Below are 25,577 nucleotides of genomic sequence, written 5' to 3' on the forward strand. Positions count from 1 at the left end.
TCAGCCATTTAAATTTGTACCTAAATTTAAATGGTGTTGAAAATATGATATGTATGCCTTTGCATCTTATTAGTACACAATTATTAGCTAGTCATTGTATACTGCTTAATGACTTAGTCTAATTGAAGACATTATCTGATGCAAATGATTGACTTGATTTCAGAACAATATCTCTATGGACGGAAAGGAGGACTATGGAGATTTGCCACCAAACCAGCGGCGGAAAAAGCTGGCTGCTAAAGTTTTGGAACTCAAAAAACAAGTAAGCTCTTGCTGTTATTATTGTATAAATTATATAGTGTATTTAGGAATTTTAACAATGTGAGCTGTAGGAGTAAGACTGTTTGTCGTTTAACTCCATTTTAAACTGAAGAATACATTCTGTTATTGAGTATGTTACGCTGATGACACCGTCAACATTTCCGATGCTTAGAGAAATGACAACACAACAGTCTTCCCAACATGCCTTCCATCGATATGCTCGGTGTAACTCTGAGTGGCCAGCTCAGGCACGAGGTCTCCATCGAAGCCAGAGTCAAGTTAACGGCCCTCGCTACTAAATGTTTCTAGCGCGAATTCGAATATCTAACTCGCTGCACCTGGCAGCTGGCCGGTGCGTTCCATTCAATACAAGACACGCACAGAGCAAAACAAATTATTATTAATTAAAGATATTGTGATTATGAAAATTATGTTAAAATATATTTTAGAATGTAATGCAATATTACAATAGCTTGATTCATGGAGGAGGTTCTCAGTAACAACATTTAATATAACTTTTTATTTGGATTTTTTTTTTGATAAATACAATTATAAAGAGTTACAAAAGGCTTCCCTTTGTTCCAGACTGGTTTCGCAGTGCGGCGGGGCACTGTTAATACTAAATTGTATAGTTTAATTTGAGGTCACGGGTTCAAAAGCCGGCGAGGACAAAACAAATTTAATTTAATTTATATAAGTATGTCATATTATAGAATTAAAATAAATTTTATATAGTTACATATAATGAATCTGTACCTCGTTCAAAAGTGGAAGATACGTTCAGTATCACCCTGGTGAGAGACCATAATTCAGGATTGAAAGTTGCTTGAGAACGGCGTAGATATGTTTAGTGACTAGATCTGAATAGCCTGGAACTTTCCAACCCCCCATCCTCCCTATCTCTAAAAATGTAGACCACATACATAAGGAATATAAATGAAATTTCTTTTGAGGACACTTCAATGAAAATGTTATTGATCTTCTTAAAAATTCTTACATGTTTTGGTTTTAGCTGAAACCAATTTTACTTTACTTCTTTTCGGTATTATGCACTTTGAATTACTCAGGATTTATAATAGGCATGCAGCGATTATGTCCAGGATCAATTAATTCGGGTAGCATGCAAAATTTTTAAAAGCGATTCAGCTGTTCAACCATATTAGTCTGCCGAAATTCGTCATCCCGTAAAATTTTTTCGATTTTTATCCGAGTTCAGTCCATACAACAAACATACAAATAGATTTTTTGTTACATGTAATTGGCCCTGAACCTGGTAAAACCAATCGTGAGATGTATTTACCAGAATTTCTCCATTTTTGCTAACATAATTTTTTTGGATTTTACTGCTTCTTATATGAGCATGCTGCGTGCTGCGAAAGGACATTTAATTTCAATCACGGTGTATTCAGAAGAAATTCCATCTGGTGTCGCACCCATATACGGATACTCTTCATGTATGAAAAGACCACACTTTTCTATGGTAATGCTTTCTAGTTCCGCAAGCTCCTTCAGGACATTGTATTCATGTTTGACTTTGACTTTGGACAATACCCTCAACACTACATCACTTGTTCCTGTATTCTCTCTGAAACCAAACTGATTGCTAGAGAGTATATTATATGTTTCTAAGAATGATACCAATCTCGACATAGCTAATCTCTCTATTACTTTTGAAAGAGTATTGAGTAAGAATATAGGTCTGTAATTATTAACATCTAGACGATCTCCATATTTAAAAAGGGGAATTACTTACAATGAGAAGGGAACATCCCACTCTCGAAGCTAATACAGTGTTTTCCAATAAGAGGTGTTATTTTGAATAGCCCGCTATTTCGGTAGATGTTACTTTTGAAGCTGTCATTTTTTGACATTTGACAAGTAGAAACAACGCCATTAATAAAATGGAACGATACACGCTTCAACAACGCATTGAACTTATTAAAATTCACTTGAGTGAATCAAATGCAAATCATTTTGAGTGATGAGGCCCATTTCCACCTCGGTGGCTTCGTCAACAAGCAAAATCGTCGCATCTGAGGCTCGAAAAACCCAAGAGTTATTGTTAAAAAGCCTCTTTACACTCAACGTGTGACTGTTTGGTGCGGTTTATGGTCCGGCGGAGTCATTGGACCTTACTTTTTTGAAAATGAGGCTGGAGCAACAGAATGGACAACAGTGAATGGACTGCGCTACCGAAAAAAAATGAATGATGTTTTATGGCCGGAATCGGATGGTATTAATCTGGACAACGTTTACTTTCAACAAGACGGCGCTACGTGCCACACAAGCAACGAAACCATTGATATTTTACGATTAAATATCAAAATTTCACCTCTTATTGGAAAACTCCTGTATTTACAAGGTGAGATATGAGACAAGCTAATTCGGATACATGCATTTTATACACCATAACACTTAAAGAATCAATACCGCACGAGAAAGACATTTTTAAATCATTTATCACATTTGTGACTTCAGAAATGCTAGTTGGTTTAAAATAAAAATTGTCCCCTGTAACGTGAAGTTCAGATTTAAAATCATTCACCAGACACATCTCAATAGTTTTATTAGCACTGCACAAATTACTAGCGAAGCTTGGACCAATGTCACTGAAGAAGTAATTTATATGATTAGTAATTATATTTGGACTCTCTTCTATTGAAGTAATAATACTTTTAATTTTCAATTTTTTAAGGTAGTTTGTTTCTTTAGTTGTTTAGTGACTGGATCTGAATAGCCAAGAACTTTCCAACCCTCTTTTTCCCTATTTCTAAAAATGTGGACTACATACATTAGGAATATAAATGAAATTTCTTCTGAAGACACTTCAATGAAATAAAATGTTATTGATTTCTTCGAAACAATTCCTTTTTACATGTTTTGGTTTTAGCTGAAACCAATTTTACTTTGTTTCTTTTCGCTATTATGCACTTTTCTAAATACTCAGGATTTCTAATAGGCATGCAGCGATTATGTCGAGGATCAATTAATTCGGGTAGCATGCAAAAATTGTAAAAGCGTTTCTTGACATTATCAAGCTCGAAGTCATATTGGGTACGTAATTAGTGTCGCCAGTATCCCGTTTGCAAAAGTATGCCCGTTCCTTGCATAGTGAGTGGTCTCCAAATACATGTTTTGGACCATTCAATATATTCAAATAAAACTGTTTTATTTTTCCTAATTCATAGTCTTCCGGTACGTTATTGCACAACGTACAGCCGTTCTCAGGCGTAAAATACGGCTTGACACAATCTTCCTCAATGCTAAGGGATACTTCTAACAGTGATTTAAGTTTTTTGCAATAATTTCGAAGTAAGTGATTTCGGCATTCGATCTTTTCGACTGAAACATTTTTATACGATGTGCTTCTTTTATTTTATTGTAAGTGCTGGAATATTTTATATACTTTTATATTTTAAAAACATCAAAATGTTTATTACTATATTTATTAGAAACCCGAAAAAAAGTTAACAATAAATTAATTCTTAATAATATAAAATTGTTTATTACCTATAAACCCGAAAAAATGTTAACAATATATTAATTCTTAATAATATTAAATTGTTTATTACCTAGAAACCCAAAAAAATGTTAACAATAAATTGATTCTTAATAATACTATTTGACACTACACAGCTTCGACGGAAACGCACAGATGAAACATAAAAAAGGCGACACACTATTATAGTCCCTACGCGCAACGCATAGAGTGGAATATTGTTGAAACGTCTCATGGAAGTGTAATGATTACGCGGAATTATGAACTTTGAAAAAATATTGACACGACGGACCGTAGAAAGCGTGCATTCACGGCCACCTCATAGAGCCGAATGAGTAGGAGAATTCTTATATGTTCATTATATATTATTTAACGAAAATAAATTGTTAGTAAAAACATATATCTCGACAGAAAAATGTATTTACGATAGCCAAGCGTGGCTACATTATCGATATTTTGATGACTAATAACTTAGATTGTCGTTTGAATCTGACAATTCATGATTCTTCATACAACGATTGAGATCGCTAGTAAGGAAGGCCCTTAACCTCACAAAAATTAGGCGCACTGTACATTAGACATGGGCAGATTTATTCATAGTAGTGAATCGATTCAGTCTGATTCTCCTTTGAATTGATTCGTTCCTTTTATTCACCAAAAAAACAGGTTATTTAGTGTAAATCTCACCTGCTGTGAACCTTCACAAAGCCATGCTCTATAAATTTACTTTCCGACTTTATGTCCAGGTTAAATCTTCCCTATGGGTAAAACTAAACCCTTCCACACACTTTTCCACAAATGATCATCTAGTCAATCAACATTATGCAAGTGCATTATATTAGCAAAATAAATACAAAACAATACAAGAACACAACACGTCAAATCACCAGAGATCAAATGGGAAAATAATTCACTGACTCCAGATATTTTCATATCAGAGGGTTCGGCTCTGTAGAACTTCTAATTGGACCTATAAATACTAGTGATCCCTCAACATAAATATTTAAATAATCATTTTATTTTATAAGCAATAATTATTAGCCTGAAACACTCATCCACATTGAAAAATCTCCTGATAAAAGATACATGACGCCAACGGGACATGAATTTAAATAATCTTTTGTAATCCTACATGTATTTAAAATGACTGAATTTTGCATTTTTATGTATAAATTTTTTGATAGATTGAATACGCCTAAACTTTGAATGAGAGAGCTAGGTATAATGCCAGTAGCCGAAATAACAAATGGTAATATTTTTATAGTCTGAGAATGCCAAATTCTTTTTATCTCATTAAAAATTATCAACCAGACATTCATAAAAGTAGCCCTAAATTTTTATTGTTCTTCTGAAAGACTGTATTCAAAACGATGGGCTACGGGTGAATGTAATTTATTAATACAGTGGTACCTCGACATACGAGTGCCCCAACATACGAGTTTTTCGAGATACGAGCCGGCGAGCGAGTGATTTTTTGCTTTGAGTTACGAGCGAAATTCGAGATACGAGTTCGGTTTAGCAGGTCGGCCGGTAGCGCGCGTGCGCGGCCACACGAAACCCGGTATGTCAGTAGAGGAAGAGATTGTCTCTGGGGAAATCCATGGGTCTAGAGGTGGAAGAGAGAGACGTGAACGAACTCGTCGAGTAGCAAATCCAGGAACTGACGACTGAGGAGATACAAGAGTTACAGTCACAGCAGCATGCGGATGTTATGCAAGAAATTGGTTTCGAGGAGTCAGAAGAGGAGGAGGTTATTTCTACAAGTGAGATAAAGGAGATCTTAGGAATGTGGGAGAGAGTTTCACAGTTCGTGGAAAAGAAACACTCTGAAAATCATCTGAGTGAAGTGGTATCTAATCATCTTCTCGATCCCTTCGGCACATGTCAAACATTTGCTTAAATGTTTAAATTTGTCACACGACCTGTTGGTTTTTCCCCACTTGTGCAGGTAGCAAGAAGTAGTAATTGACACTGGATGTTTTTATTTCCAGGTTAATCAGGAACAATTGGCCATGGACGGTCTTATGAAGATGAAGGGCGTGTACGAAGCTAACGCTGCCCTCGGGGATCCCATGACTGTAGAAGGTAACACATATTATAGTGCTAAATATTATATTATTCAATTTTTTTTTGTTATTTGTTTTTGGGGTGTTATGCCGTGTTGCGCTAACTCCTTCTTTCGCCAACGTTTCGGACAGCATTGCAGTGTCCATCATCAGGGCAGATGTGTTATCATATATCACCTTTTAACGGTGTGTTGAATTGTCATTTTGAGGAGTTATCATGGAACCGTAGGAAGGGATTTATTAATGCGGGTCTTGGAGAAGCCCGGATTATATAAAGGAGGAAAAACAGATGCCGGTAACTCGTTCCACATACTAGCCCTCCACCAGTGCATCGGGGATCAATGCTGCTAGCTCCTTAGTGCAGGCTCCATTAAAATACACGTAGAACGGACTCAGCATGCCCACATTGCGTCTGTGCATTAGAGATGGCAATCAGTCTGTTAACAATGTTAACCTTCAAAATAAGATAAGAAAAAATTGTTCTTGAATAATCTATTATCAATAAAATTAATGTATTTGACTTTTTCTGAATGGCTGTTAGATCATGTGGCTTTAACCTGTTGTATGCCCGGAAATTCCAAGCTTTTTTGAAAAAAACCGCGCGCAAATTACTCTCCTGCCTTTTGGTCAAACATCCGTTTAAAAACAAAGAAATTGTTTATTTTGCGATTGTTTTCTGTTTATCAGATAATGTATCTTATTATTCATATATATTACATGATAATATTGTTACAAGTTTTCCCAGAATAGCTAACTTTAACAAAAAAAATGTGTAAAAATTTTCCCATTCGGCAAACAAATGTAAAAAAAATATATTCATAAGAAAATTAACTGATTTTTTTATTTCTACACAAACCTGAATAGACACCCCTCGTGAAAAAAAATAATCCAAAGGTTTTTTCGAAGAAGTAATGCCATTGACACTTCTTTGAAAATGTAAAATATTTTCATTTATTCAAAAAAAAAATCAAACGTCAAGTGTCCACTTAAAATTTTTTTGTGTCGTATTTTATAAGTATATGATAACAATTCTTCCAGATTTCGGTAGTTTATACAACTGTTGTTACTAATAATATTATTTTGTACAAGAAACCTGTAAATAAATAATGCTAATAATAAAACTATTCATTAGGACGTAAAAATTTTGACATTTCTTACGAAGTAAATTCTCATCACTTTTCTTGGGTGAAATATTACAAAATCGACTCCAAATGTGATGTAGATTCACCAGTTTCCCGCTTGTACTACGAGTTTCCGGACACCCTGTATCAGTATATGATAACAATTCTTCCAGATTTCGGTAGTTTATACAACTTTTGTTAATAATAATATTATTTTGTACAAGAAACCTGTAAATAAATAATGCTAAAAATATAATTATTCATTATGACGTAAAAATTTTGACATTTCTATGATAATCTTACGAAATTAATTTTCATCACTTTTCTTGGGTGAAATATTATAAAAATTACATCAAAATAATGTAGATAAAACTATCTTTCTGATGATACCTCAAATCTATTATGTCCACAATCAATTTATATCAAAAATAATGAAAGAAGTAAGAGTTTACCTTAGAAGAATTCGCGATCTTTTTGCATTGCTCTGAATTCGGTTGCGGACAATGGCGGCCAGCCCATGTATACAGATGTGTTTGAAAGAACAGGGTGACAAAAAAATCATGACTCGGGGAATAAAAATAAAATTTTCTAATATTTTTTTTATTAATATTTATTTATTTATTTAAATGCGTTTTTTAAATTCAGATACTGTGTGGTTCAAAAATAAATAAGAAAAAAATTTCATCATATTTATTTCAGTTTTAGAACAGGTACATGAAACACGTTTTTTTAATCTTTGGTCGAGAGACTGCGAAAAAAATCATTTTTCACATACATAAATTTATTATTATAATATTCAAATTTTTAGACACTGTTTCTGTCCTCCTCAAAAGTGGAAGATACAATGAATGGAAACGAAAATTCAAACAATTCAAAGATGCACAATGCACTTGTTTCAGTAAACATTTTTATTCAAATAATGCACAAATACACCCATTCAATAAATAATTAAAACCATAAATAACAACAACCAGTACCAAATTACAATCACAGATAACAAAATCCAAGTAACAAATGATAACACACATTCAACAAATAACCAAAACCATAAACAACAACACATAAGAAGACGTCATATGGAGATGTAGCGACTGTCGGAGGGAACACGTCGGGTGATGGGCCAGGCTGTAGGACAGCATAATGCTCACGCTGACCCGTGAAGGTGGAGAAATCCTCGGACCAGGTGAAGGTCTGCTCCTCTGGATTCTCCTCCTCCCCCTCCTCCAAAGGCTCCAACTCATCCTCCATCCATAACATCCATTTCCACCATTGACGGAAGTTCTACATCACCGGCGAGGGATTCATCCTCGCTATCAGTGAATCCGTAGAACTCCGCAACGACGTGGTCGGTTTCCTATAGACAGAAAGAAAAGAAAAAAAATCAATACGCGTATAAATATTTTATACCTAAACAAAAAAAAAGTTTGTTAGTACTTTTTTGCACACCCTATATAACTGATCTAATTTTGTGATATTTATTACCATTTTTATAAATAAAAAATAATATTTCTAATAAATATTATTAGAAATAAATATTTCTAATAAATCATGTATTTTGTAAGAACCCTGTAGCTCCCATACAAAATTTGAATTTGTAAAAATCGTTCATATTTGCGCGCGCAGATCGAAGTGCGTTTTACGCAGGCGCGGATATGATTTCAAGATGGCCTCTCACACATACATATAAACAGTTCACGTGTATTTGTGCAGGTTTCCGATGTCTCGTATTTATTTAATTAAAAAATATTAACTAAATATTGACGAAACTAGGGCTTTTATACACAATCTCAATAGTTTTCTTTACATAATAATGTACAATCCTTATAAGATTAGGCAATATTTACGTGAATATTGATGGAGAAACGTCAAAAAATTTCTCGGACACTTTTTTAGCGCGGAGGACATTAGAATATTATTTTTTGTAAAATATTAACTAAATATGGACAAATCAAAGGCTGTGATATATGTTCTCAATTGATTTATCTGCAAAATGAGATACGAAACAAAGCAAATCACACAATATATGATGGAACATAGCTAGAAATAAAACGAACATTTTTATCACGAAAACATGGCGTATACTTTGACGTAATATTTTGTCGGTTATTTTGAGTTTTCGTATTTTAAATTTACCGAAACACATGCCGTGAACAATAAACTATGTATAAAAAAAACATTACTTACGTTTTATTGATAAATTACTTCGTTTTGGCACTTTAAAATAGAACCGCGATGTTTCACTTTGACCTGCTTTGACCGTTATTTTTGGTTGAGTTGGCATCCCACAGAAAAATTTAAAATTAGATGTGGAAGAAGCTTCAAGTGTTTCTGAAATATGATGCGTAAAGAACGAGAATAGCTCAAGCGATTAAGACCTTGTTCTCCATACAAATTCTTTGTACATTAGGGTTAAAATCGCATATAAATTTTTTTTTTTTTTTTTTTTTTTAAATTTGTATGGGCCGCGCATATGCGGGCCCGGCATACGAGGTGTTAAGACCTATTACGTAGATACATCTTCTTTGTCTTATGGAACAGAATACAATACATTTAGAGAAAATGCTGCGCGGCTAGCTAACTAACCATCACGCCGTTTCCCCGAAGGACGGACCGCCAAATAACTCGGTCTTGGCACACACTTCTTGCCTCATTCACATTCATACATACTCTTCTATTATTCTGACTCTTGACATGGCCCGACTCAAGTATTTGATTCACTTGATCGTGCCATGTCTTCCTCGGGCGTCCCCGACTTCTGCTACCATTCTCATTCGCTCTACATGTCCAAACCATCTAAGCGTCCCTTTCTTAATCTTACTCATTACGCTTACATTAGCCTTGCACTCTCTGCGGATTTCCACATTTCACACCCGATTATATATGGTTTTACCGCACATATACATCGGGATATCATTTTAACAGTATTCAGTCTACTTAAATCCTTTCTCTGCCAGTTCCATGCCTCACTTCCATACATCAGGAATAATCATTTTTTAATGAAGTTGTCTCTAAAATCAATCAAAATAATATTTCATAATTTAAAACATAAATAAATAAAACAGGTCAAATCTATACTATTTGTTATTTGTTAATTTGGCGTGAAATCCAAAATTACGCTTTATATGAAAAAGGCAGCGCAACCGTTCAAATCTCTAGTCTGTTATTACGCGGGGGATACATTCTACAGAATACTGCATAAAAAAAATACATCTTAAGAATGCGTGATATTTCAAAATAGTGTAAAACCGAATTAATTGTAGTAGAAACAGCCAGCAGATGGGATTTGGGATGTGATATATAATATTGTTTACAGGCCAGCTGAACGAATGCGGCCACAAGTTGGAGAAGCTGCGCACGGAGCTCACACGGTACACGGCGTGGCTGGAGGCCGCGACGGGAGAGGCCGCGCCACCACACGGGCACACGGGCCTCAATGGAGGAGGGCACAGGTACTGTTTACAGTGTACACCCATCTTTATCTCTCTATTCAGCGCCACATTCATTTTCTACTGTTCCTATAGTCCTCAAATCATGTTGTATAGCCACAATCATCGTCTTGGTACCAGTTGAAGTATTCCCTCATGTTGGAGAGAGTTCAGAAGAAATTTCTTGATTACATGGAGCATGGCTACTACTCGTGGCTCTATCCTACCGACTTTCTCGTGGATATGCTCAGAATGAACCATCTACAGGGATATTACAGAAGGGATGTACACATTGCAACACATTTCTTCAGACTGATATATGGATGATTCCATATACAGGGTATCCTGGGTCAAAGTGCAGTAACTTTGGGAGGTGATTCTACATGATGGTAGGAGCAAAAAAGATAAATAACTTTTCCGCTTTCTTCCGAAATTCCAACTTTTTTTTTTTCATACAAAAAGACATACCTTCTAAAAATCCTTAGTGGAGGTACACACTTACCCGATAAATTCGCTGTGTGCTTGTCGAGCGCGAGACTGGTGACGTTGTTTATTATTTGCCAGTTACGCGTAAACCGACAGTTCGAAGTTATAACAATGCGCTTCTAAATCGTCTGTTTTATGATGTTTTAACCACTCAGAACATTAGAACGTCAAAAGACGTAAATATGATAATAGCGGTCAAGACATTAGAACGTCTTTTCACGTAAACGCGTGAGATTTTACAAAAATCGATTTATTTCCATCTCTAGTATACGGATTGCCATGATTTAAAAAACAGAGTATCGATAATGAATAACGCTACGCGTCTGTATTCAAGAATATCTATGGAACGTAGAGGTGCATTATCTAAGCCGATTGGATCTGTCATCTTGTTCGTTCATAATTTATTGCGTTTCTAAATAATTTATTAAAAATATTTTATTTTGGACGGTTAATATTTTGAGGTGACTAATAGTTTTTAATTATATTTCTTCAATATATAAAGTGTTATTTCTTTATGATACTCAGAAAAAAGTACATTTTTCACGGCGATGGTCAGCGATTTTTACATATTTTTGACGTTTTCATAAAATGTATATTTAGAAACGCAAATATTTACTTATAACAACACAATACGATAGTGAATTTCATAATCTTTCCAAAAAAATTTTTAGAATGAGGCTACGTTTCCCAAAACGTGAGTTATAAAGCTTTTAGCAAAATTCACGTTTTGACAGTTCTCAAAGGAACACACAGTAAATAAAAGTCTTTGTCTGAGAGGTTAACTAATGTTATCGCTTTTTTACTAATTTAACAGATTTTCAAAATGTCCACCTTCAGCTTGCATGCAAGTATGTAAACGTAAAGTGATATTATTTACAACTCGTACGTTGTTGCGTATTTCATCTGCGGCTTCGTGAATATTGTATGTGAGGCATTGGTTTATAATATTTATTTAAAGTAAACAAATCACAGCTGTTCTGTTAGCAGCTGTAAAGCGCGGGAAGGGGGGGGGGGGAGGGGGGTAGCGGGTGTTCTAGGATCGGCTGGTCCATTTCAAATGATCCAAAAGCAATAGTAATGCAGTACACACACGCCGGCGCAATTTTTCGTTTGTAGCTGAAAAGTACATCTAAAAGTTGAAATTTCAAAAAAAGTTATTTGTCTTTTTTACTTCTACCATCATGTAGAATCACCTCCCGAAGTTACTGCACTTTCACCCCGGACACCCTGTATATATAAGCCACTAGTAAGTCACTAGCTATGAAACATAGTTATAAGCCAAAAGTCTAAGGATGGGTTGTTTCAGAAAATTTCAACAATTCATCAAATTTCAACATTCATTTTCAGGTTCCGTTCAGTCCTATTCAACTTATGTTGTATATCATTATAGGTCAGTTACTTGATAGAACTGAAATAATAACAGAACCTGAAAAGAACTTTCACAGAACTTGGAAATTAACTTGAAATTTGAAGAATTGTTCTAATTCTCTAAAACAACCTGTCCTAGGTGATAGGAATAGATGAAATGCATAAATTAAGTTGTTAACCCGTCATATCCCGGAACCGCCATATGTGAGTGCGGCACATTCTATACAAATTAAAAAAAAATATATATATATTTATGTGCGATTTTGACCCTTATGTATAAAGAATTTGTATGAAGAACAAGGTCACAATCGCTTGGGCTATTCTCGTTCTTTACGCAGCAAATACCGGAGTGACTTCTAGCTTTTCAGATTTTTTACAAAGAATTTTTCTGTGGAATGCCAACGAAATATTTGCCGCGTTTTACAACCATCAAAGTGTCAAAGCGTCTTCTTTCATTATTTTTGATATAAATTGATTGTGGAAATAATAGATTTGAGGTATCATCAGAAAGATAGTTTTATCTACATTATTTTGATGTAATTTTTATAATATTTCACCCAAGAAAAGTGATGAAAATTAATTTCGTAAGATTATCATAGAAATGTCAAAATTTTTACGTCATAATGAATAATTATATTTTTAGCATTATTTATTTACAGGTTTCTTGTACAAAATAATATTATTATTAACAAAAGTTGTATAAACTACCGAAATCTGGAAGAATTGTTATCATATACTGATACAGGGTGTCCGGAAACTCGTAGTACAAGCGGGAAACTGGTGAATCTACATCACATTTGGAGTCGATTTTGTAGTATATTTTTTTTTTATTTGAGCTTTCGTTATCGAGTAAATCGAGTTTGAAGTTGATTTTTTTTTTTGTTTTTTTTTTTTTTTTTTTAATCAAATTCTTATAAATTATTACTGAAGATCAAAGTACCCAACTAATTAAAACTATTTGAAAGTAAAACAAATGAAGAAACTCGGATTTGAAGCATTATTTTGAAATCACCCTTCATTTAACCCGGTGTAATCATAAAATTATTTCTGCTCTGCAGGGTTAAAACATCTGTTATTCAACCCTAAACACCAGAAAAAACTTTAACCCTAAAATAGCCGAAAAATATTTTTTTTTGTTTTTTTTTTTTTTTGATAATGCTCATATCAAAAAACTTTATGTTTTTTTGGGTTCCCCATGTGGTGTAGATTCTCCAGTTTCCCGCTTGTACTACGAGTTTCCGGACACCGTGTATAATGCGACCCAAAAAAAATTTAAGTGGACACTTGACGTTTGATTTTGGAATTTGAGCTTTTGAACTTTTTCGTGTGAATTTCCTGGTACATCACAGGTTAAGCGCCCTTGAGGTGATTTTTGTATATATTACAAGCAATAATTATTAGCCTGAAACACCCATATAAATTGAAAAAAAGTAAATAGTCTTGTGGCAGTGCACCTGACCGGCAATCAGAAGGCTGTGGGTTCAATTCCCGTTGGCGGCATTTATTTTTTTGTGAAAGATTTTTTTCAATTTATATGTATGTTATCCTTTGTGCTTTGAATAAAAAACCTTGTCTTGTAAACATATGTTAATCTTAAAAAAAAAAATTATAAAAGTATCTACCTATTATATATGTTTTTACCAGATAATTATTTAATTCTATATTTAAAATGTGTATATATATTTTTTTAAATTTTCTTATGATTAATCTTGGCAAGTAAAGTTATATTTCATGATTTTTCAAGTGTCTGCGTTTTTTAATCAACATGAAACTTTCAATCCTACGTTATTATAATATCCCGTGATTTTCCACAGGCCTGCGCTAGTTGTATAATATTCTTATATTGTGTAATATATGTATTTTGTATTGAATCGCAGACATTCCATTGGCAGCAACGAAGAGTCGCTGTCCAGATCAGCCAGTGACAGCAGCGTGGGGCAAGCCAAGCATTCCGCTCCACACACCCCACAACCTCACCATGGGTACGTCACCCACTCACTCACTCACTCACTTACTCACTCACTCACTCACTCACAGAATGCCTCTCCCCTTTCCTTTCGATCTCAACAAACTTACCTCTGGCATTCAATCAAACCCATTAGTTTTCTTATAAGGTGGTTATTTATTTAGAATTATTTACATACATGATAGTTATTGACAGTCATAGTACAATATAGAAAGAAAAAAGAAAAGAAAACAATTGCAAGATTACGTAACTAAACAATAATATACATTTGTGCAAAGTTAGTAAAAGAAATTAACCTTTTCTTATCTGTGGTGTGTATTTACTATACATTGCTTCTAATAACTTAAATAACTCTATAAATACAATAAATTCTGGGTTCAGATTTTAGGTATTCCTCTGTTACACATTTATGCACAGAATTAAAAAATAATATTTTACATAGTTTTCAAATTCAATTAAAAATCGGAAACAAATACACCAATACAATCAACCGTGTGATACTGCTCAGCAAAGAGTGTGCGAGGAAATGACACGCTATTGATGTCCCGCTTTAGTTCGCTATGCGGGAACATGAGAAATCCACACGTCTGCAGTTGTATTTCGATTTAGACCTTCGATACCTACAACCCCATAGCTGTGTGTGTGCCAGCCGCCAGCCAGTCGGTCGCGGACCGTCGTTAGATATAGACCCCTCGCACGTTTTTTTAGCATCTGCCGATGATTTTTAATGTTTTCAGCAATTAAATGACAATTATTATCACTTTTGATATAAAGTATAATAAAAATAAGCGATTAGCTATGAATATTCATATTTTTCCGATATTAAATCGCTTATTTTGAGATGTGTATTGACTACACAGCACCGGAACGTGTGGATTTTTTTAGCACAGTATAGGGAAAGGTTAAGAAGAAACGAAAACAAAACACCTCATTAAAATATGCACTGCTAAAATTTTTAATTAGTACAGCTTTATATTTCAATAGAGGCATATTGAAAACATCAGTTAACATAGCATAAGAGTTACCGATGGGTGTAATCTATTTATAACAAAATTATCTGTCATTGATACAAGCAAATACCCTAGAATAATAATAATACGCCCAACTCCAGTAAAATATTGGCAGTATTTATCTAACATCGGCTGCTAGAGGAATTAGTGTAGCATGCTGACATTCGTTTCAGACAATGGCGGCAAATAAAAATTTATATAATACTTGATGGCGGTGGTAGGTTTACAAACTGTTAGTACAAACCTAATAGCAGCTTTAATTTTTTTATGTAGAGAATTTTTACCTAATATTCATTTTTATAATTTTCGATTTTTATAATTTATCAACGTAAAAGAAATAAGATATTTCACATAAAATCCATTAAAATGCTTGAAATAAACCAAAATTTCGCAGAAAAAAATGTGGCTTTTTCTTTATTCTCTTGACATCTGTTAAAATATTCAAGAAAAATTATATTTTTTCATCTAAATAATATGTGAACAAATCATAATGGTAATTTAAAAATGTTTTAATCGAACCCTGTAAGGTCTGACCTCATTTATTGAGTCGTGTACTGGTTATAGATAATTTCAACTGCTTTATATCCAAAGAAGCGAAATTGGCTTCTCACGGCAACCTTTTGTTATAACAGTACCACTGGTAGCAGAAGTCGGGGACTCCCGAGGAAGACATGACACAAGCAAGTGAATCAGATACTTGAGTCAGGCCATGTCAAGAGTCAGAATAATAGAAGAGTATGTATGAGACGATGTATGAATGTGAATGAGGCAAGGAGTGTGCTAAGACCGAGTTGTTTGGCGGTCCGTCCTCTCTGCCTACCCCTGCGGAGAAACGGCGAGACGGTTAGTTAGTTAGTTAGTTAGTAACACCGATTTACAGTTTTTTTTTTTTTTTTTTTTTTTTAAAAGAAAGACAAACATTCCCGGGTTACGAATAACCCAACAATGTTTGAAAATCTCCTACTACCATCACAGAAAGCCGAAAATGTTGCTTGTGTTGTGATGGAGGACTAAGCCAGCCGAGGAATCGAACACGCGACGCTCGGGTGAGACCCAAGCGCTATGCCCACTCAACCACTGACCGGTCAACCGGACAGAGAAATAGTTACACTATTTCTCTGTCCTCCATTTCTCAACTTGTCGCTACACACCTTCATGATATTTACCATAGTTCATGACATTGTGATTGCTTCCATTCCAGGTCGGGCGGTAGTCCGGAATCCGGGCTGGGCACGTCGCACAACAGCCTGGGCGGGGGCGGCGGCGGGGGCTCCAACGGCGCCGTGGGCCCCCCCGGCCCGGGTTCGGGCCCCCACGGCAGCGAGGGGCCGGGCTCCTCGGCCGGGGACCGCGAGGAAGGGCCCCAAGATGTGGACGGGGACGACGGGGAGTTCTACGAGGCAGAACCTTTGCAGCCCCTTGGAACCTGCAAGGCACTCTATCCGTTTGAAGGTAAAAAACGAACATTCACCATACCTTTTTATCGAATAAGACTACTAAAAACACAACTATTATTATTAGTACTTTAAAATGGGATGACTTTGAAACTATAAAACTTTTTATATAATAACTAATGGACCTCGCAATGCTTCGCTATTGCTAATGTCTTTCTCAGGCGTCTCCGACTTCTCCTACCACTTAAACCACTCCCCAAACACTCCTGGCACTAATAACAACAGACTTTAAAATTATCAGCGATATCAGTCGACAACTTTTCGAGTTTTTGTTTGTGAGCAAAAACATATTTTTATGAGCGCAAACATATGCCATCTGAATTTTTATATATTAAGGCCATGCCGTACGTAGTAATGCAAAATCATGTGTTTTTGGTTTGAAAATTTGGTCGCCTAGAAATGTTTCAGATGCTTTAATTAAATACTGCGAGTAGAATACATCTTGGCCTTTGAAATAATCGAGTATTTTTTAGATAAGTCTTTTTATAAGCCCAGAAAAAAATAATGTAAAGGCCTATGAAAACTGCTTTAAAGTTCAAAATATCCTACTTACGAACCCATTTTCGGTTATGATTTTATTGTATAATGTGGCAAATTAAGATATTTATAAAATGATCGAAAAAAAAAAAATATTTATGCCTGAACATCCACAAAATAAAATAAAAGGCACTTTTTGGCCATTTTTGTTTCTTGCATAAATCAAAACAGGCGGATGGTGTTAAGCGGGAATTCAAACCTTATCGCCATTTACGTAAGGGGTATTATTGATAGCGGCTCGATTTAAAATATTACACGACGTAGTGCATCGCCTTAAGATTTGTGTGAGAAAATTGTATGTCATATTTATTGCACTATTTAAACTATCGAAATATATGTAAAAACAAATTGTATTTTGTGTTTTGGGAAGTCAATAAGCTAAAAACAGTGATATGCCAATTCCAAAATGACCGAATGTTCAAGTAGTGGTACAGAGTTTATCAGCACGTACCCGAAGAATTTTAACCAGCGATTCCTGAGCATAATTGGAGTTAAAAATGTAGATGTCATTTTACTGTCTGATGATTTTTTTTTTTCAATTAAAAATAAAATATTTTCTAAAACACATCGCAACGTATCACATAGCGAATATCTAGTCTGTTACAGTGCTGCTGGAACGAGAGGGAGTGCTTAACACATGACCCTCTAGGCTGTACCCAACTTCGAAGTAGTGACGTGTGATGAAGTTTTTTTTAAATCCAAGTACTGTTACACCCTGTATAGGTGATTGTAATGAAAATCTTCTGACAAATTGTTTTTATATTTATTACCAATGGCCCTTATTAATTTCCCAGTAAATTGTCAGAAATTATTAATAGTTATTACCCTGTAAGATTCCCTTTTTAGTGTTGTTGAGTTTTGTTTAAATTTGACTGAAGGTCGTTAAAATTGTGTTTCCAAATTAAGGCGATGCACTACGTCGTGTAGTATTTTAAATTGAGCCGCTATCAATAACAACCCTTACGTAGATGGCGATAAGGTTTAAATTCCCGCTTAACACCATCCGACTGTTTTGATTTATGCATGAAAAAAACATGGCCAAAAAGTGCCTTTTATTTTATTTTGTGGATGTTCAGGCATAAATATTTAATTTTTTTACGATCATTTTATAAATAACTTAATTTGCCATATTATACAATAAAATCACAACTGAAAATGGGTTCGTAAGTAGGAGATTTTGATCTTTAAAGCAGTTTTCATAGGCCTTATACATTATTTTTTTCTGGGCTTATAAAAAGACCTATCTAAAAAATACTCGATTATTTCAAAGGCCAAGATGTATTCTACTTGCAGTATTTAATTAAAGCATCTGAAACATTTCTAGGCGGCCATATTTCAAACCAAAAACACATGATATTGCATTACTACGTATGGCATCGCCTTAATATAGAAATAATATTAATAGATCATCTGTATGTGGCTCCTTCACCACAGTTTGATAATGCTTTCCGAAGCGAAACAGCTGTCACATGTAATAATAATTACACCATAGAAATAAACTTTTTTTTTAAAAATTGAATAATAATAATTTTGTCTATTTTATAAAATTTATATCATATTTTTATTAATCTGTGTGGTGTTTCTTTCAGCCACATCCGAAGGCTCCATGGGCATGCGGGAAGGCGAGGAACTGCTCCTAGTGGAGCTGGACCAGGGTGACGGGTGGACGCGTGTTCGCCGGACCGACCTGCGACAGGAGGGCTTTGTTCCCACTACCTACATACAGTGCACCATCTTCACATAGTCGGCGTAAGTACCGCACAATCAAACACTCCGTCGTAAGATACTGACTAATTTTACTCACTCTCTGATCAACCAAATCTGTAACAGATTGGTTATTTGATTTTATCACCAAACGGCGCTATGTAAACTTGATCATTTATGAAGTTTTTAAAGTAACTAACTATCAAGCCTTTTGTCTCAGGGGTAGGCAGAGAGGATGAACCGTCAAACAACTCTATACAACCTTTATTCGCTTCTCTTTTGACAAGCCCCAACACAAGTATTTGGTTTGTGTTATTTCTTCCCCGGCCATCCCCGATTTCTCCTACCATTCACATCATATATCCCTTGCACTCCATTCTTCGTTCATTCCCTCTACCAGCCCAAACCAACTAAGCTTCCATTTCTTAATCTTAGTCATCAGCTTTGCATTCTTTTCGAATGTGCATTTCTCACATGATTTTACCACACCTATGCCTCAGGAATCTCTTTTCTACAGCATTCAGTCTATTTTTGTCTTTCCTCAGCCAGTTTTATGCCCCACTGCCATACATGAGGGTAAATACCATTACTCTGTAGTGGACTGCTAGCTTCGCTTATTTGGATAGTTTCCTGCATTTACCCTTCTTTCAATATCTCTATCAGCCTTTCCATCTCTCGTAAACATACTTCCCAAATACGGTACTAAATACTGTTATTGATTCTTCCAGAACCGACAGTTGGCCGCCCTGCCATGTGCTGTGAACAGACCGGAGAAAACTGTTTTGCCATCAATTTGCGACAAACCGGAGACGCCTCCAAACCTCGTCCAAACTTCTTCAAAACCCAACATGTGATGTGCCGCGCCGTGAGCGTGCTGTGTATATAATTTAAAGTGTATATTTTATTATAATTCTATAATAAACTGACTCATATGAATTGACTTCACCGGAGCAATTATTATTATTTATTAAGTTTTTATCGACGGACGATGAAGATACAAAGGCTACAACTGTAACCGGTCATGTTTTTCGGACAAAGTGTTAATATTTTTTTCATCCAATAACATGAATCAAATGGAATTTTATTGTGTTAAGTGCAATTTATGAATGCTCAATGTATCTACATATTATAATGTTGTAAAGCTTTCGCTTTTGAATGTAAACTGTTTATTTATATAAGAAAAACAATTTTATGTTCTTTACTTTATTCCGTGTCCTTTGTAATGTTAAACTTGTTCATCTATCTAATCCTTCCAAATTATTTTACTTGTTGAAACGAAATACACGAGGGTCCCCGTGCTGGGGATGGAAAAGCACCGTCGCACCGCGGAATGCAATAGGAATGGAAACTTCGGATATGCCGACATACCTTTATTTCTATTCTTCCGCGTTTTTTTTCCACGTGGACTGTAAATCCGCAGGCCGCTGTTTCAAATCCGGCTCGAAGGACCAATATTGGGGACAGGAAAACGCGGAAAAATAGAAAAAAAGGTAAGTCGGCATATCCGAAGTTTCCATTCCTATTGTTTCCGCGGTGCGACGGTGCTTTTCCATCCCCAACACCCCGGGATGTCAAATCTGTAAAATACATTATAGTTTTTCCTTCATATAGCGTATGCACGGGGGTGGGAACAATCTAGGATTCTAATGAGAAAGGATATTGCCATCACGCTTTGTAGACCGAGAGATAATCATTCGAGCGATAGCTACCCAAATTTGGGTATTTCGAACATCCCACGATAATAATAATTGGATAATTTATGTAGCACCGTTTAATAGACTGGAGAATTTAGGACTCTTTACGAATGGACAATTTTTATGAAACGACCTTAAAATTCTTTTTACAAAGTTATATACAATGTCGCAGTCTGCGAAGTTGAAAGATTTCTGACTTTATGGATAAGACTAATGTTTTTTATCGTGAAGTCTGCGTGTATACGCGTTTTTAATTGTTTTTTTTTAATTGTCTGTGACGGCAGTAGACCATAGACAATGTACAGAAATAGTAATATTCAGTATTACTCCAAATAAGTACAAGGCCGGGCAATTTTAGTAAGCAACATACAGAATTAATGCATAAAATATGGGATAAACAGTGGATTTATTGGCTTTAAACCACTGTAAGCCGTTTATACGTTATGTTTCCGCATTACGTAAAATTCGGAGGTCGATCGAATCCAAAACCGAACACCTGAAAAACTTCATCGCTCGAGCGGTTAAATCAAAAAGACAGTGTTAAAAAGGAAGTCTTACCTATCTGTATTTTGTTTCATAGAGAAGATTTATATACAAACAACTGAAAAATGTCTATCTACTAAATAAATTGAAGTGTATTATATCCTACCTATCATTATGTAGTTATTTTCTTTCTACGAATGAACGATTTTGTAATTTTTAGTGAAATGTGTTTTAATTTACATTGACGTATTGCTTTCCCTATATAAAATGGACAAAATAACTAACTGTATTGTGTAATTCTTGTTCTGGTGACCTCTCCTATCGGAGGCTGGCTAACATCAGAGCAAACTATTATATTGTAGCTAATTACACAAATAATATTTAAAATAGTGAATTAGTTAAAGTAACAAAATTGTATAATTCAAACGTTTATACATGCCATTTAACTGTTAAACATTATTACTATTATAAGTTATTATTATTATTATTATTAATGTATATAGCTAAAGCCACAGCATTTCTGTCAAGTGATTATTGCCAATGATGGCATAAATTGTATTAACTATAAAATAATGTACAGCGATATATTATTGAAAATAAATTTAATTTGTTTTAACATCTGTGACTGCTTTGTAAATAAATAAATAAATAATTAATTGATTTGTTAAGATTTTAGCCAGAAGTAGACCTTATTTTGTACTTACAGTGTTGTATTGAATTAAAGCAATCCTATATAAAGCATACGTAGCTAAGTTCTATTTTTACTAAGGGCGTCAATTAATTTTTTATAAAACATGTCGTTCTTATTTCTCTACGCTTCTACGGTGTTCAAATTGATTCAAGTGCGCTTAAAAATATATAGTCTTACACTGGCCTCAATATGCATTCTTCGTTATGTAACTATTTGCATGTTGTACGTGTCATGTACATGAAACTTCACAGAAACTCAAGGCTAACGTGTGATCATTTGTATCCTGCGTCTTTTGGTAATGGTCTGCATACTCCACTTGTCTGAGGTTGAGGAATCGATTCAATACGATTCTATCCATCATATATAAACTTGTCTTATAGTCTGTAGGTTGTAGAATCGATTCAAAATTATTCGATCCATCATAGATAATCATGACATTTAGTCGGGTGGATGCGGAATCGATTCGATACCTTTTGATCCGTCATACATAAACTGGACTTTTAGTCTGGAGATTGCGGAATCGATTGAATAGTATTCGATCCGTCGTAGATAATCATGACATTTAGTCGGGTGGATGCGGAATCGATTCGATACCTTTTGATCCGTCATACATAAACTGGACTTTTAGTCTGGAGATTGCGGAATCGATTCAATAGTATTCGATCCGTCATAGATAATCATGACATTTAGTCGGGTGGATGTGGAATCGATTCGATACCTTTTGATCCGTCATACATAAACTGGACTTTTAGTCTGTGGGTTGTGGAATCAATTCAATACCATTTGATCCTTCATACATAAAAATGACATTTGTCGGGTGGATGCGGAATCGATTCGATACCTTTTGATCCGTCATACATAAACTGGACTTTTAGTCTGTGGGTTGTGGAATCGATTCAATACCATTTGATCCTTCATAAATAAAGATGAATTTTAAGTCAGGAGGATGCGGAATCGATTCAATGCCATTTCATCTGTCATAGATAAACATGACTTTTAGTCGGAAGATTGTGAAATCGATTCAATACCATTTGATCCGTCATAAATAAACATGGCTTTTAAGTCAGGAGGATGCGGAATCGATTCAATGCCATTTCATCTGTCATTTTATTTGGGAGCTTATGCAATCGATTCAATACTTTTCTCTCCATCATAGATAAACATGACTTTTAGTCGGGAGGTTGTGGAATCAATTCAATTCTATTCGATCCGTAATAGATAACTTGAATTTTAATTCGGGAGGTTGTGGAATTGATTCAATACCATTCGATCCGTCATAGATAAAAAGTTTCCGAGCTTGTATTATTATTATAATTGTGTATTATTACAGACACTCAGTATTGATGTCAATTTGATGAAATGTCTTTATGTCTCACTGTTATAAACTTGTAAATAACTTCTTATACAGAAATAAAATACAGTTGAAAATAAAAACTGCAATCTTATGCTTGGCTGAATCGGTGCGTGTCCGCATAGAACCTATGTGGGGATCGGCCAAACGGGGCAATACAAAAAGGTTTTAGTTCGGGTTAGAAGAGGCATACACAAAGTGATTGTGGATATCTCAATACGCTCGCATAAAACCCACAATTTTATTTTCAATTGTATTTTGCAAGAGTTTCCAGAAAATCAATGATTCTTTTAAAAAGTCACTTTTCAAAAACATCGACTTTTAATATTTTTTCTTCATATTTTTAACTGTCGCAACTTTTGTGTAAAAAAATATAACATTTTGAATGCATTTTTCGTTGCTGTCAAAACTTCCATTAGAATTTATTTTCGTTATTATTTAATTTTTGAATTAATTTATTTTTAAATTACCTGCTGGGCAGGATGATTTCGATAAGAAAAGTCGCAACTTTTGGTACCTACCTATTCTACATGTCGAAATTAAAAATCCAATTTATTACATAATATTATATTGTATTTATATTCATTATTATTTTGTCAGGTTATTTAAAAATTGCTTAGTTACTCTCCAATGAATGATTATTGTTTAAAATACATACATACAGACCTCTCCATTGTAATCTGAACTTTGTGTAAGTCATAATTTAACTCTATAAAATAAATTAGAACTTAAAACTTCACAATGTGTGAAGACGTGATCAAATATTAATAATTAATATTATCTTAATTTAATTAGAGTGGAGTCCAAATTGGAGCAATATCCAGCTTTGAATTAGAAGAACCTTCATCTACCCCTTCACCTGCCGGTAGCAGTCCAATACATCCTAGCAGAACAACTGTACTTATATCAGTTTGCTCCACAGTCTTCCGTCATTCTTTGCCTGAACTATTAGTTTGTCTATTATTAATATTATTGACTTGGTAGTCCCGAGTCGATTGTGAACTACCTGGTCACTTTGACCCAATCACGAACCACCTGATTGATCTGGTTACTTTTCCGAAAAACATTCAATCATTTGATCGATGAGCTGTCCGCTCAGTCAGCATCTCTGATGGACGTGGCGAGTGACTATAGATGCATACATTTTGTAGATCAGGCGTTTTGAACATCATTCTCACGACAGAAATAAAAGAGATGATAAGTTTGCATTTAGTGATCATATTAGCAATTAGCTTACCGATAAACCTTCCTGTCACCGGTAACTGATTCTAAAATTTTACCATTTATGTCACTAGAAAGATTCGAAACGCCGGTCTACAAAATTTATGTAATATGGTCTATGTCAAAAGTTAACACGGTTCGAGAGGTCGTGCATCGATCTATCTACGGCATTTTGGCATGTGTAAAAGTACCCAATCACTTTGCAAGTGAGTCGTGTTCGACCCAGGACTAATTTGGAGACAGTCTGCACAAATCCTGTATGCACTCAATCATCATTCTATCTTCCGTGTTTCACCTAATTCCTTTGGGACAGTATCCCAATGCCCAGTAACGTTCACAATGTCTTCTGATTCCACAACATTGTATTCAACGCTTCAGGTATCTAAGGCCCTTTTCTTCTGCAGGGATATGCAAGTATCCGATACTCAATGATTCAACCGCCATACATCTGCACGGAGGTTCGTCCAACAATGCTTTTAACCACTTGACATTAGAACGTCAAAAGACGTAAATATGATAATAGCGGTCAAGACATTAGAACGTCTTTTCACGTAAACGCGCGAGATTTTACAAAAATCGATTTATTTCCATCACTAGTATAAGGATTGCCATGATTTAAAAAACAGAGTATCGATAATGAATAACGCTACGCGTCTGTATTCAAGAATATCTATGGAACGTAGAGGTGCATTATCTAAGCCGATTGGATCTGTCATCTTGTTCGTTCATGATTTATTGCGTTTCTAAATAATTTATTAAAAATATTTTAGTTTGGACGGTTAATATTTTAAGTTGACTAATAGTTTTTAATTATATTTCTTCAATATATAAAGTGTTATTTCTTTATGATAATGAAATAATGGTAAGCGATTCTTAAATATTTTTGACGTTTTCATAAAATGTATATTTAGAAACGCAAATATTTACTTATAACAACACAATACGATAGTGAATTTCATAATCTTTCCAAAACATTTTTTAGAATGAGGCTACGTTTCCCAAAACGTGAGTTATGAAGCTTTTAGCAAAACTCGTAAATAACACAAAAATTATCACGTTTTGACAGTTCTCAAAGGAACACATAGTAAATAAATGTCTTTGTCTGAGAGGTTAATCAATGCTACGAACAAAACAGTCTACAAAGAATGACGGGATATAAAAATGATAGCTGCAGCAATTGTTAGGTTATGAAAGCATTCTAATTTTGACGTTCAGAGAATTCAACAATGATTGGTGGTGA

The 25,577-nt window shown here is 34.8% G+C and overlaps 1 protein-coding gene across 3 annotated transcripts in view; it reads left to right on the plus strand.

The window, feature by feature from the left end:
- Cip4 (formin-binding protein 1-like Cip4) overlaps positions 1-25,194 on the plus strand; it is a 287,732-nt gene extending 262,538 nt beyond the window's left edge. For 2 of the 3 annotated variants that reach the window (XM_089643468.1, XM_089643469.1), the window contains 7 exons: positions 164-262; positions 5,752-5,845; positions 10,261-10,396; positions 14,104-14,208; positions 16,404-16,654; positions 18,783-18,942; positions 19,626-25,194. In XM_089643468.1, the coding sequence (XP_089499594.1) occupies positions 164-262; positions 5,752-5,845; positions 10,261-10,396; positions 14,104-14,208; positions 16,404-16,654; positions 18,783-18,937 (840 nt within the window). In that variant the 3' untranslated portion in view covers positions 18,938-18,942; positions 19,626-25,194. The remainder of the gene's footprint in view (positions 1-163; positions 263-5,751; positions 5,846-10,260; positions 10,397-14,103; positions 14,209-16,403; positions 16,655-18,782; positions 18,943-19,625) is intronic. The other variant, XM_089643470.1, reaches the window with a different exon arrangement.
- Positions 25,195-25,577: the final 383 nt, after the last annotated feature.

Source organism: Hesperophylax consimilis, chromosome 19, assembly GCF_061612785.1.
Source record: "Hesperophylax consimilis isolate HC1 chromosome 19, BYU_Hcon_1.0, whole genome shotgun sequence".
Lineage (NCBI taxonomy): Eukaryota > Metazoa > Arthropoda > Insecta > Trichoptera > Limnephilidae > Hesperophylax > Hesperophylax consimilis.